At 37.8% G+C, this 14,494-nt stretch overlaps 1 protein-coding gene across 2 annotated transcripts in view; it reads left to right on the forward strand.

Moving 5' to 3' along the window:
- MTMR9 (myotubularin related protein 9) overlaps nucleotides 1–14,494 on the forward strand; it is a 79,723-nt gene that overhangs the window by 56,433 nt on the left and 8,796 nt on the right. Inside the window, exons 7-9 of one of the 2 annotated variants that reach the window (XM_024130884.3) lie at nucleotides 2,969–3,110; nucleotides 4,929–5,149; nucleotides 11,066–11,217. In XM_024130884.3, the coding sequence (XP_023986652.1) occupies nucleotides 2,969–3,110; nucleotides 4,929–5,149; nucleotides 11,066–11,217 (515 nt within the window). The remainder of the gene's footprint in view (nucleotides 1–2,968; nucleotides 3,111–4,928; nucleotides 5,150–11,065; nucleotides 11,218–14,494) is intronic. The other variant, XM_024130885.3, reaches the window with a different exon arrangement.

A 14,494-nucleotide genomic window follows, 5' to 3' on the forward strand; every position in this document is an offset into this window, starting at 1 on the left:
TTCTTTTCATTCTTTTTTCTTTACTCTGCTCTGCAGTAGTTATTTCCACTATTTTATCTTCCAGGTCACTTATCCGTTCTTCTGCCTCAGTTATTCTGCTATTGATTCCTTCTAGCGTAGTTTTCATTTCAGTTATTGTATTGTTCATCTCTGTTTGTTTGTTCTTTAATTCTTCTATGTCTTTGTTAAAGATTTCTTGCATCTTCTCGATCTTCGCCTCCATTCTTTTTCCAAGGTCCTGCATCATCTTCACTATCATTATTCTGAATTCTTTTTCTGGAATGTTGCCTATCTCCATTTCATTTAGTTGTTTTTCTGGGGTTTTATCTTGTTCCTTCATCTGGTACATAGCCCTCTGCCTTTTCATCTTGTCTTTCTTTCTGTGAATGTGGCTTTTGTTCTACAGGCTGCGGGTTGTAGTTCTTCTTGCTTCTGCTGTCTGCCCTCTGTTAGAATGCCCTTTTTAAGAAGGGAATTCCCACTGAAACAGTAGGTAGGTAGAAGTGTTGTCACCACATAGTTGGATGGCACTTTTCTTTGAGATTTTCATTTGTTTGTTGATGCTTCCAAATTAGAGAATTATATATGTAATTTAAAAAATAATTAATGAGAAATTGATAATAGAACATGTTGCTTAAGATCATGTGGTGAGTTAGCAACTTACCACAGGAACACCAAGTGCCATGAATCAGGATTCCCTGGGATTCCTGGTGTAGGGACTTCCCTGGTGGTCCAATGGTAAAGGATCCACCCTCCTATGCAGCGGACACGGGTTTGATCCCTGGTCGAGGAACTAAGATCCCACTTGCCGCGGGGCAACTAAGCCCACACGCCGCAACTACTGAACTCACGCACTTCAATGAGAGAGCCCATGTGCTGTGAACTACAGAGCCCACGCACTCTGGAGCCTGCGTACTACAGCTAGAGAGAGAAAACCAACACGCCACAACTAGAGAGAAGCCTGCACTGCAACGAAAAGATCCTGCCTGCCGCAACTAAGGCCCGATGTAGCCAAAAAAATAAAGAAAAAAAAAGGGAAGCCCATTTATCTTATAAAATATGGGAGTTAACGACCAAGGTTCACTGGCAGAGAAATAAATAATACAGAATGATGAGATGTATATATTAAGGGTTTGGGTTTTTTTTAACCTAAGTTAAAAATATTTCCCCTTACATGATGAGTACAGCGGCTTTGTTTGCTTATGAAACATGAATTGTCATAAACCCTTATAACCATGTTGTCTAAGTTTTCAGCCATAATAAGAGGTGATGCAGGTGAAAGTAATCCCAGGGGCAGAACAGTGTTTGCTATCTCCACCTTTGTTTAGTTTGGGCTACCTTAAACAAACAGGGAGTTCCACACCCCTAGGAGAATTGAAGGTTTTGGTTTATTTTGCCATGTTTGAGTTCCCTTTTTTGATGTATATTAGCTCATTAGTTATACCTCCATAAAAATCTGCCCTTACAACACTCAAAATGTAAAAATAGACCTTAAGTTAACTGAATTAAATTTAGAGTATACCACAGATAACTAAGATATATAGCTAATATATATCAAAAGCCTGAAAACATTTGCTCATACCCTTCAGTCTAGTCATTAGATTTCATCCTGAGAATGGGATTGTTAACCTAACCATAGGTGAACATCAGGGAGTCTTATTTTCAAATTAAGAACTCTAGAATAATTCAGCAAAAGACAAAAAGCAAGTACACCATCTAAAGTGTAACAAAAATTGGCAGTGACCTGAATGTCCAACTATAGGATTAAGTAAATGGTAGTTCATCGCTCAATAGAATATTATATAACCATTAATACAATACTTTTATAGATGACATAGAAACATGGGAAAATGTTTATAATAAAAGTGGAAATAATAAGTTACCTTTTGTTACAGCTATGTAAAGTATATCTGTACATGAGGAAAGAATTAACAGTAGCCAAACATAAAACTTTTATGGGAAAGTGGTGAGCTCATTTTCCTTTTTTCCACAATTTCCTCACTGTCATTTCAATAAAAAGAGGTAGAAGGGGAGGGGAGAAAATTTAGTTTAGTTTCTGGTGTTTCCTCCCACTCTTTAGAATAATGGGGTCCTAGGCACCACCTACAGAGTGTATAGTGGTATCATTGCCACTGACTTTCTAGATTGACACTGTTTTTTCCCCCTAAGGAATTTATTTATTTGGTTGCACTGGGTCTATTCGGTTGCACCGGGTCTTATTTGCGGCAGGCGGACTCCTTAGTTGTGGCTTGTGTGCTCCTTAATTGTGGCTCATGGGTTCCTTAGTTGTGGGTCGCTGGCTCCTTAGTTGTGGCACGTGGGCTCCTTTGTTGTGGCATGCATGTGGGATCTAGTTCCCTGACCAGGGATCGAACCTGGGTCCCCTGCATTGGGAGCATGGAGTCTTAACCACTGTGCCACCAGGGCAGTCCCTAGATTGACACTTTTATATGTAATATTTAAAAATTTTTCTTCCTGTTTTCATGTTTCTCAAAGTGTGGTTTAGGACTTGTTTCCTAGATTCATTATGGTTTATGAAGGCATCCTTACAGTAAACTGATGGTGGAAAGGTAGAATCAAGGTCACAGAGATACAGAAAAATAACTTTAAGTGGATGTTTCTAGGCTTGATGAGAAAAGGCTTTAGTTAACTATTAAAGCAGAAAAGGTCAGCATCTAGTGAATGTGATGAGGTCTGCTTTCTGTTTTTATAAAAGAAAACATTCAGGAAATGGTTTTATGAAATTTGTTAATGTAAATGGGTTCTTGCCCTATGAAATTTGGGACTTACAGTTTTATATTTTCCTCAAGGGAAGCTGTCTTCATGTACCTCATTTAGACTCTAAACCTACAAGACAGAGCAGAATGCAAAAGACTTTCAACTGTTATACTCAAGAAATGTTTATTATTAACAGAGTTGGTTGACCATGTCAAGAGTGTCTCATTTGTCCTCTGAATTTTCCTACCAGGGAAGGAGCATCCATACTGATTCATGGAACAGAAGGAACTGATTCCACACTCCAGGTTACCTCCCTGGCCCAGATCATCTTGGAACCAAGAAGCAGGACCATCCGGGGCTTTGAGGCCTTGATAGAGAGAGAGTGGCTTCAGGTGAGAAAAGCTATTTTGTCCACAGAGGAACTGCTCATAATTGATGTTTGATCCTGGTTTGTGTGAATGGATATAATATATGAAATTCTGATTGATTCAGATGTTTAATTTTCTGGGGGACAGTTAATCTCTCTTCCTCTTAATAAATGCCTGTAATCTTTACTGCCTCTCAATTTCTGTCTTCCTCTTTGCTTATATTGCTCATTTGGCACTTCATTCCCCAACAAACGTTATTAGTTGTACTTTGTTACCTAAAGGGGAAGCACAAAGAATGTGTAAAACATGGTCTTGTCTCACAGAACTTAGCCTTGCTAGAGATAAAAGACATAAACAAGGCGGGGAGGAGGAGTGGGAACGTGTAAGTACAAGGCATGTGCTTTAGTGCTTTCTACCTTCTGCTCATCTGACTGTCCTGTCGTCCTCCTCAGCCAGGTGAGATCCTTCTCATCCTGTAAGATCCAGCTAAATATCTCTACTTTCATGAAGACTCTGGGGCCTTAACTTCCTTCACAGATAAAATTGATCCATTTTCCTCACACCTTGTTTTTCTGAACTAGACTCAGATATAGTGACTTCTTTGAGTTCAGGGAACCTTGCCCACTTCAGCTGTTTATCCCTAGGACACAACACAGTGCTGTCCTATATAATGCTGAAGGACAGCTAAAATAAAGATCTCATAAAATAGATGGAAATCCTTCAGGCCAGAGGTTAATTTAAATATATATATACACCATGTAACTTAGTATGTAATTGTGATTGAAAACAAATGTTTAGATATATCTTAAAAGGAAGTATCTCTGGAGAAAAATCACTTCTGGCCCTTCTAGTTACAATTCAGATTTATTATGTGTTAACGCTGTTATGTTTACCATGTCTACCCACCCTGACAGCTGACCTTTATCTCTGTTTAAGTCAGAACATCCTAAATATTTGGCACAGATCTTATTCGGCTACATTCCTTGTGATGCATAGCAAACAAACAAATGAGTATGATTGATTTATTTATATAATACCATTTTCATGGGCATCAAAATCCCATTCATGTTCCTGGCATTATCTTTGTCAGATAAAATAGCACGAGGACCCAAAGATAAAGCATGTCTGTGAAATACCTAGAAGGGTGTGATTTGGGGGGATAACGTCAGTACTCAGGTTCTGGGTGGGCCAGAGAGCCAAATGATTCTTAAATTTCCTTTGGTCAGTAGATGACAGACTCTTCTCGTTCTTTTTTGGGGAAGGGGGAAACTAAAGACAGCTTTGTCTCTAATATAAAAGTATTCATACAGATGTCTTCATGACAGTAAGTTTTTTTCGTATGTAATTAAAGACTTACTATCAGGAGTAACCTGATAAAAATTTGTCTATGAGAACCCCATATCTATCTGCATTTCGTGGTGAGGCTTCTGTAGCTTACAGTAGTCTACAGTGCTTTGGATGGATAGAAGGGGATAGCTGTCCTTTGTTTTATACCTGAAGAGCTTATGTTCTTTGACTTTGCTCCAGATTTTACAGACCTAGAAAGATTTATTTTATGCTTATTATTACTGAAGTTCATTATTCTTCTATTTGATATTCCAAGACCAACTGCAAATGTTATGGCTAACTGTATATATACCCTTGTTAAGTATTTGGAAATCTTGTCTTTTTCCTTAGTTGCTGAAGATTGTCTTAAACCAAGAAATCATTAAAGAGCAGCCACCCAAATTATATGATGGTTCCATTTAATAGTTCTGTTGCAACTGTGTGGAATTTGTTAATAATGTGCTACAATGTGATCTCACTAGGATATGATTGCTGCATTTCCATCTTTTCTCTTAGGCTGGTCACCCATTCCAACAGCGCTGTGCACAGTCGGCCTATTGTAATAGTAAGCAGAAGTGGGAGTCGCCTGTATTTCTTCTCTTCTTGGACTGTGTGTGGCAGATACTTCGTCAGTTCCCTTGTTCATTTGAATTTAATGAGAATCTCCTCATCATGCTCTTTGAGCATGCATATGCCTCACAGTTTGGAACATTTCTGGGCAACAATGAAAGTGAAAGGTGGGTACACTGCTCACACGGGGGCCATTTTATTTTTAGCTGTTTTGGTCATTTCCTAAAAGACCAGGATTTGGTTCTACATTAATGTTATTTCTAAGATGGTAGAGGTTACAGTTAGTATAAATTAAATTATGTAATTTATTGTGAGCCTATCACATGCTAGGTGAGAGCATATCCTGGATTTTGTTCTATTTGATTAAAATTAGTCCATACACTGATTAAAAAGCTTTGAATAATTGAGCAACCATTAAAATGTTACTTTCCTTATATAGGAGCATAGTATCTTACATCTGGAAGAAGCTTTAACATATAATTCAATTCTACCCTCCATCCAGTTTTATAGAATAGGAAGGTAATATCCAGAGGAGTGAATGACTTGTCCAGGGACACACAGCCTGTTGGTCACCAAAAGTATGGCTGTAGTACAGGTCTTCCTACTCCTGCTCTAGATTTTTCTCTCTTATACCGAGAAACTGTCCTCAGGCCCAGAGTGACAATCTTACTTCATAACCCAGACACCATCAAGTTTATAGGTTTAATTAGAAGATTCATATCAGAATGATCATTAAAGATGCTTAACTGGTAATCTTCTCATTTGGGTACAGTCTACAGTCTTCCTCTGGGTGGGAGGCAGGGTTTGTCCCTTGGCTGGTACCTGGCATCATTTAGTTGAATAATAAATTTAAACAACAGTTTTCATAAAAGAATAGAATTATTGTATCTTTACCTGTTTGAAATTCAAGCACATAGAGCAATACATGTTTTTCTACTTAAAGCTGAATTGGCAAATATTTCAACTTTAGAGTTTCTTACAGATTCTTGTCTTCAGAAGTAGGGAAAAATTTAGAACTGTTTGCTCTAGAAAGTTCTGTGCCACCACAGTTTTCTCACTGTGCTTTGGCTATAGTTACTGCAGCCACACGTGATTCATATGATCAGTTTGACTGATTTAATGGATGTGTTTATAATTTGCACTGTATCCCAAGGGTATTTGCTCTAAGTGTTTTCTCTGATTATATATGGAGTTGAGACAGGACTAACTTGCTCAAGATAAAATGTCTTATTGGTACCGAGTCCAAGCTTGTACTGCTTGCTGCATGACAAGCCAATAAATCGAGAGACGAGGTGTTGGGGCAAGGAATAGCAACTTTATTCAGAAAGCCAGCAGACCGGGAAGATGGTGGACTAGTGTCCCAAAGAACCATCTTGCCTGGGTTTGGATGCTAGTTTCTTTTATAAAACAAAGAGGGAGAGGTAAGGAGGTAAAGTTAAAAAATAAAAAGAAAAAAAACAAGGTGATAAGTTGTTGCAAATGTTTCCTGGTTCCTGCCAGACTATGGAGGGGATGCATTCATTTCTTCCTCCCTGCAGTTATTCACAGGTGGGCCTGGTCAGGATGTTTCCTGGGAGCGAAACAAAGGTGTTTTAGCTTACTGCTCAGGATGGGAGACAGGGTTCCCCAGATGGGCCATTATGTATTCTTTAAGCTATAAGCAACATTCCTTTAGTGATTAACTTGTAGCAAAAGCAGTAGAGTACAAAGGTTAAAGTAAAAGAAACAGATACAGTATGGAGCCAGATTTGTTCTTCCCTATTACATTATGTTGGCATTGCAAAATCAAACCTTTGTGAAAACCTTCAGATGGGTGGGTGGTTGGGATTGTCCCTGAGCTGTTCATTCATAGTTTAGGCTTAAATGAATCTTTGAACATCGTCCCTCAGTTTTTTCAATTAATGAAATTTACTTTGGGTATTTTAGTATCATTTTAAGTTGACTTTCTAGAAATGATTATACTTAATATTATTATACTTGAATTCATTACTTATGCCAAAAGAACAGGCCTACTTCCAAAAAGTAGGATTTGGATTGATTTGTGATGGAGATGCCATTAATATTTCCCTTCCCACCCCAGAAACTATTCTGTAACACGTAGTTAATCCAAATAGATCATAAATTATTAATTTTTTCCTATTTTTTCCTTATTAACAACAGATGAAAAGTTTAATGCTTCCTGACTTTAGGGTTCTATTCATCTCTGTTCTAGAATTCTGCTAGTCAGAATAGAGTTTAATTAGAAGAGATGACCTAAGAGAAAGCAATGACCATCCTTTTTTTCCCCTTTTAAATATTACATACGAAAGAATAAGAACGTTTAAGATTTGTTATGAATACAAAGTCTGAAATTACTTGAACCCTGTGAATTTGGGAGATTGGAGTATTAACTAGCCTAATAAGATTTTTAAAAAATCTTTAAAAACCACTGAAACTTCTTGGTAAAAGATGACTTAAGTTAAAAGGGAAGATGTGGGCTTCCCTGGTGGCGCAGTTGTTGAGAGTCTGCCTGCCGATGCAGGGCACACGGGTTTGTGCCCAGGTCCGGGAAGATCCCACATGCTGCGGAGCGGCTGGGCCCGTGAGCTATGGCCGATAGTGAGACGCCCGCATAACAAAAAAAAAAAAAAAAAAAAGGGAAGATGTAACATTTTTTAAAAACAGCTTTATTGAGATATAATGCATTTACCATAATATTCAGCCATTTAAAGTATATTTATTGTGATTTTAAAAAAATGGTATATTCAGAGTTGTGCAGCCAGCACTGCAACTAATTTTAGAACATTTTCATCGCCCCCAAAACAAACCCCATATCCATTACCAGTCACTATCCATTTTCCGTCCCTCCATCCCCTAGCCCCTGACAACCACAAATCTGCTCTTAGTCTTTAAATTTGCCTGTTTGACTATTTCATATAAATGGAATCATACAATATGTGGTCTTTTATGATTGGCTTCTTTCACTAAGCATATTTCCAAGGTTCATCCATGTAGAATGGGTTGTTTCCATCATTTGGCTACCATAAATAATGCTGCATTAAACATTTGTATACAAGTTTTTGTGTGGATATATATCCATTTATCTTAGATATAAACCTAGGAGTGGAAATGTGGGTCATATGGTAACTGACATTTTGAGGAGCTGTGAAAGAAAGTGGCAGCACCATTTTACATTCCCACCAGCAATGTATGAGGGCTCCAGTTTCTCCACATCTCCACCATTTTTTATTGTCTGCCCTTTTGATTTAGTCATCCTAGTGGGTGTAAAGTGGTGTAAATCTCATTATAGTGATTTGCATTTCCTTAATGGACCAATGGTGTTGATCAGCTTTGCATGTGTTTGTTGGGCATTTGTGTATCATTTCTTTGGAAAAATATCTATTTGGATACTTTGCCAGTTTTTTCATTGCGTTATTTGTCTTTTTGTTGAGTTGTAAGAAAATTTTGATAGAGATTGCATTGGAATCTGTGGATCACTTTGGGTAGTTATTACTGCCTTAACAATGTTGTCTTCCAGTCTATGAACATGGGATGTCTTTCCATTTATTTAGGTCTTTAATTCCTTTCAGCAGTATTTTATAGTTTTCAGTATACAAATATTTTACCTCTTCAGTTAAATTTATTCTTGGTATTTTAATATTTTGAATGCCGTTGTAAATGGAATTGTTTTCTTAATTTTTTTGGAGTATTCGCTGCTGGCATATAGAAACATGACTGTTTTTGTGTGTCTATCTTGTACCCTGCAGTTTTGCCAAATTTATTTATTAGCTCTAGTAGTTCGTGTGTGTGTGTGTGTGGATTCTTTGGGATTTTCTATGCATAGGATCATGTTATTTGCAAGTAGAAATCATTGTACTTCTTCCTTTCTACTTTGGATGTATTTTCTTTCTTTTTCATGTCTAATGAATTTCCAGTACAGCATTGAATGGCAGTGGTGAAAGCAGGCACTCTTGTTTTATTCCTGATCTTAGGGAGAAAGCTTTCAGTCTTTCACATGAGTGTGATGTTGAGTATGATGTTAGCTGTGTTTTTTTTCATAAGTACCCTTTACCATGTTGAGGAAGTTCCCTTCTATTCCTAATTTATTGAGTGTTTTTATCATGAAAAGATGTTTTGTCATCTGCTTTTTCTTCATTAATTGCAATGATCATGTGGTTTTTTTTCCCTTTGTTCTATTAATGTGGTGTATTACATTGATTGATTTTCTTCTGTTGAACCACTCTTGTATACTTAGGATAAATCTCACTTGGTCATGGTATATAATCCTTTCAATATGCTGTTGTATTTGGTTTGCTAGTAGTTTGTTGAGAATTTTTGCATCTATATTTGTAAGGGACATTGGCCTATTACAGTTTTCTTGTATCATTGTCTGGCTTTGGCATCAGGGTGATAATAGCTTCATAAAATGAGTTAGGAAATATTCCTTCCTTTTCTATTTGTTGGGGAGTTTGAGAAGGATTGGAGTTCATTTTTCTTTTATATTTGATAGAATTTACCAGTGAAACCCTCTGGTCCTAGAGTTTTCTTTGTGGAGAGATTATTTGTTACTGAGTCAGTTTCCTTATTTGTTATAGGTCTGTTGAGATTTTTTATTTCTTCAGTCAGTTTAGGTAATTTTTGTGTTTATAGGAATTTGTCCATTTCATCCAGATTATCTAATTTGTTGGTGTGCAGTTAATAGTATTTTCTTAAAATCTTTTTTATTTCTGTAAGGTCAGTAGTAATGTTCCATTTTCATTTTTGATTTTAGTTATTTGCATCTTCCTTTTTCTTTGTCATTCTATCCAGAGAAACAATTTTGTTGATCTTTTCAGAGAACTGACTTTTGGTCTCATTGATGTTATCCTTTAAAAAAGTTTTTTTTTGTCTGTCTCCTCTGTAATCTTATTTTTTCCTTCCTTCTGCAAGCATTGGCTTAGTTTGCTCTCCTTTGTTTAGTTCGTTAAGGTGTAAAGTTAGATTATTGATTTGAGATCTTTCCTTTTTAACATAGGTTCTTGCTATAAATTTCCCTCTGAGCATTACTGTCACTGGAGTTGTGTTAGCATGTTGTGTTTTTGTTTTCATTCATCTGTAAGTATTTTCTAACTTCTCTTGTGATGTCTTCTTTTTTTTTTTTTTTTTTTTGCGGTACGCGGGCCTCTCACTGTTGTGGCCTCTCCCATTGCGGAGCACAGGCTCTGGACACGCAGGCTCAGCAGCCATGGCTCACGGGCCTAGCCGCTCTGTGGCATGTGGGATCTTCCCGGACTGGGGCACAAACCTGTGTGCCCTGCATCGGCAGGCAGACTCTCAACCACTGCGCCACCAAGGAAGCCTGTGATGTCTTCTTTAAACCATTGGTTGTTTGAAAGTGTGTTATATAATTCCACATACTTATGAATTTTCCAGTTTTTCTTCTGTTATCAATTCCTAACTTCATTCCCTTGTGGTTGAAGAAGATGCTTTGTATGATCTCAGTCTTTTAAAATTTATTGAGCTTTGTTTTGTGGCCTACCATGTGGTCTGGCCTGGAGAATGCTTCATGTCCACTTGAGAAGAATGTGTGTTCTGCTGTTGGGTAGAGTTTTCTATATTTGTCTTATATTTTGTTCAAGTCCTGTATTTCCTTATTTATCTTCTGTCTAGCTATTGGGATAGTGAAATCCTCAACTATATTAGAGAATCGTCTGTTTCTCTGTTCCATTACGTCAGTTTTTGCTTCATATGTTTTGTGGCTCGGGTGCAACATACATATATATTTATAATTATTATATCTTCTTGGTGGATTAACTCTTTGTTGCCAGCTTTGGAAGCCTGCAAAACAGTCTTTGTTTTGATGTTGTTGACAGTTAAAAATGCTGACAAATATTTTAATTTTACAACATTTTGTTCCTCTGCTAAAAGTCTTGTGTTCTGCTTTCTAACATACAGAGAAAAGAAATTGTCCTATTAGAAGGAGCATTTAATAGTGGTTGTCATAAATTAATTGTTTTAATGGCAGTTTTCTCTCTTGATCAGATGTAAGTTGAAGCTACAGCAGAACACAATGTCTCTATGGTCATAAATTAATTGCTTTAATGGCAGTTTTCTTTCTTGATCAGATGTAAGTTGAAGCTACAGCAGAAAACAATGTCTCTATGGTCTTGGGTCAACCGGCCCAGTGAACTGAGTAAGTTCACCAACCCTCTCTTTGAAGCCAACAATCTTGTCATCTGGCCTTCGGTTGCTCCACAGAGTCTTCAGCTGTGGGAGGGTAAGCCACGCATCCTTTGCAAACCTTTTATTAATATAGTCTAGGATGTTCTCTTGACTGCCTGTGGGTATATGAGTACATGGATACTGCTGTTTATATGGGATATTTTCTCAAGATAAGAAGGTACATTACTTTTTTTTTTTTTGTGGTATGCGGGCCTCCCTCTGCTGTGGCCTCTCCCGTTGCGGAGGACAGGCTCCGGACGCGCAGGCTCAGCGGCCATGGCTCACGGGCCCAGCCGCTCCGCAGCATGTGGGATCCTCCCGGACCGGGGCGCGAACCCGGTTCCCCTGCATCGGCAGGCGGACGCGCAACTGCTGCGCCACCAGGGAAGCCCTACTTTTTTTATATTGTGACAAAAACAAAATTTACCAACTTAACCATCTTTGAGTGTGCAATTCAGTATGGTTAAGTATATCATGTTGCTATGAAACAGGTCTCCAGAACTTTCCATCTTGTAAATCTAAAACTGTACCTATAAACAACTCAGTGCCCCTCTCCAGCCCCAGGCAACCACCCTTCTGCTTTCTGTCTCTGGATTTGACTACTCCAGGTACCTCATATAAGTGGAACCATACAGTATTTGTCCTTTTGTGACTGGCTTATTTCACTTAGCATAATTAATGTGCTCAAGGCTCATCCATGTGGTAGCATGGGACAGGATCTCCTTCCTCTTTAAGGCTGAGTAATTTTCTGTTGTGTGTGTGCGTGACGTTTTGTTTATCCATCCGTCAGTGGGCACTTGGGTTGCCTCCACGTTTTGGCACATAGGCGTGCAAACATCTCTTTGAGGCCCTGCTTTCCATTCTTTGGGGTATGTACCCAGAAGTGGAATTGCTGGATCATATGGTAATTCTATGTTCAGTATTTTGAGGAAAAGTAATTCTGTTTTCCGTAATCACTGCATCATGTTACAACCCCACCAGCAATGAACAAGGGTTCCAGTTTCTCCACATCTTCATCAATGCTTGTTATTTTCTGCGTTTTCCCCCCTTTGATAGGCCATCCTAATGGGTGTAAGGAAAAGTACATTACATTTTGCGTAGAAAAGTGATAGGTGGTTGGGACAGAAATAAACTGTAAGCTCCTAGGAGATGGTTTCTGTTTGCTTTATTAAGTAGTCATTAGGTAGATTCTAATGTTGAAGGCTGTTAAAGGGGTAATGAACTAGTCATTCTAGTAAGATTCCATAAAACATACATAAATGCCATCCATCAGTGCAGTAATACAGATATCCTGTTTGTGTGGAACAGTAATCCAGGCTTAATTTTCATGTCTATTCTAAAGAACATGTTTTACCTGCATTAATTTTTCAGATTCTTGAAGCTTATCTCCTTAAATACTAAAGCTTGTTTTTAAAAAATAACCCAAACCTATCTAACACATATTATCCATTCATTAAACAAACACTATAAAATACCATTTAATTTCGTTTTAACCAATTTGAAGGTAGTAAGTACATTTTCATTTATCTTTATATTAAACAATATAAGGCATACACACAGGAATGATAGCTGTTTGGTAAACCGAAGTACTATAAATGTCAGTTAGTATACTGTGTTCTAATACGTTATGCTCTCAAGGGCAATTCTTGTGTGGAAACTGCCCGTTGTGTGTAAAAGGGTCTCAGGTTGCTCTGTTTCCTTGTTTTGAGACCGAGCCTGTTTCTGTCACTTCTCCGGCCATCAGTTCTCACGGCTTGTTCCACTTGGCATATCTGTCATTAGCTGCTTCCTCCCCCTCAGTTTATCTTATCAGTCGAGGTGTCCCCTAGTTATAATTGTGGGAAAGTGGCCTCAGTCTCCAGGGTCTCTGAGTCTGAGCTTTAGTGCTTTGGGGATTTGGGGCTGCTCAGAACTTCTCCTTTGCTTATTGAGTGTTTAGATAGTCACAGATGCAGGAGAGGTGATCTCTTAAATGAGAGATTACAGCTGTACTACTTATTTAAGACTTCTGGGACAATTTACCTAAAAGCCACTGTCATGTTTAATAACTGAAACGAGAACCTAGTTAGTTGGGAGGAAAGCCAGAATTGGGAGTCTGATGGCCTAAAGGACGATTTAACTTGTTTTTACCAAACCTCATTGACAGTTTAGGGATTATGTGATAGAAGAAAATTTGTTTGTTATATGAATGAGTTCCTCCTACTCCATTAAGAAAGGGGTTTCTCTGTATGTTTAGTACCTCCTCAACTTAGAACTGGAAGAAATCCTATGTTAGGTAAAATATTCTCATGGTACGTATATGGATTGTATAATGACACTACTCTGGCCTTAAAATGTCTCTCTGCTGTTTATAACTACATTGTAGCCATCGTAGTCAACCATTAATATTAAGTAATTCCTGTATTGAAGAACAGGATTTTAAAAATAAGCTCATTTTTAATAGAAAAATCAACACAGGTCAGTCTTTAGTCTGTGTTTCTATCTTCTTCTATCTAGCATTTGGACACATTACAGAAGGACTCTCTAGGGTGCATAGTAGTTTGGTTTATGGAAAGTATTCTAATATAAAGTATTCTAATCATAAAACCTTTGTGAACTTGCCAGCTGCTGACTTGTTGCAGCCTGGAAGGTGTTTGTGCCTCCTGACTTGAGTATCTTTAAGCCGTTACTTTGGGCTTATATCATTAACGTACATCTTTGTAGAGGAGAAAATGTCTTTTACTCCATAATAAAAGGATAATTATTGTTATTTGGGGAAAGAAGCAGTTGCCTACAGAATTGGAAGACTGTCTCGTAAGTAACAGAGAGGGAGAGAGAGTGCTGAAGTTTAGGCTTTTAAATAACAGTTTGCATAGTTCTGCTTTTGCTGTAACTGCCACTTTTCCAGTGAAAGTGATTTCACACAGGTAGGTCTTACAGGTCTGGGTAAAGTTCTGTAATACTTTAAAGAAAGAAAGAAAGATTTGTATTGTGAAACGATAAAGTTTATCTCATTGTAAATGATCAGTTTGTATTCCTGAATATATCAGAGAACAGGATTTTGATCTATTTCATAATTTTGTGGGGTTTTTGAAGAATTAATGAGCATGGACAGAGTGACTTTTTTTTTTGAATTTTATTTTTTTATACAGCAGGTTCTTATTAGTCATCCATTTTACACACATCAGTGTAGACATGTCAATCCCAATCTCCGAATTCATCCCACCCCCACCCCCACCGTTTTCCCTCCTTGGTGTCCATACGTTTGTTCTCTACATCTGTGTCTCAATTACTGCCCTGCAAACCGGTTCATCTATACCATTTTTCTAGGTTCCACATATATGCGTTAATAT

Source organism: Physeter macrocephalus, chromosome 9, assembly GCF_002837175.3.
Source record: "Physeter macrocephalus isolate SW-GA chromosome 9, ASM283717v5, whole genome shotgun sequence".
Lineage (NCBI taxonomy): Eukaryota > Metazoa > Chordata > Mammalia > Artiodactyla > Physeteridae > Physeter > Physeter macrocephalus.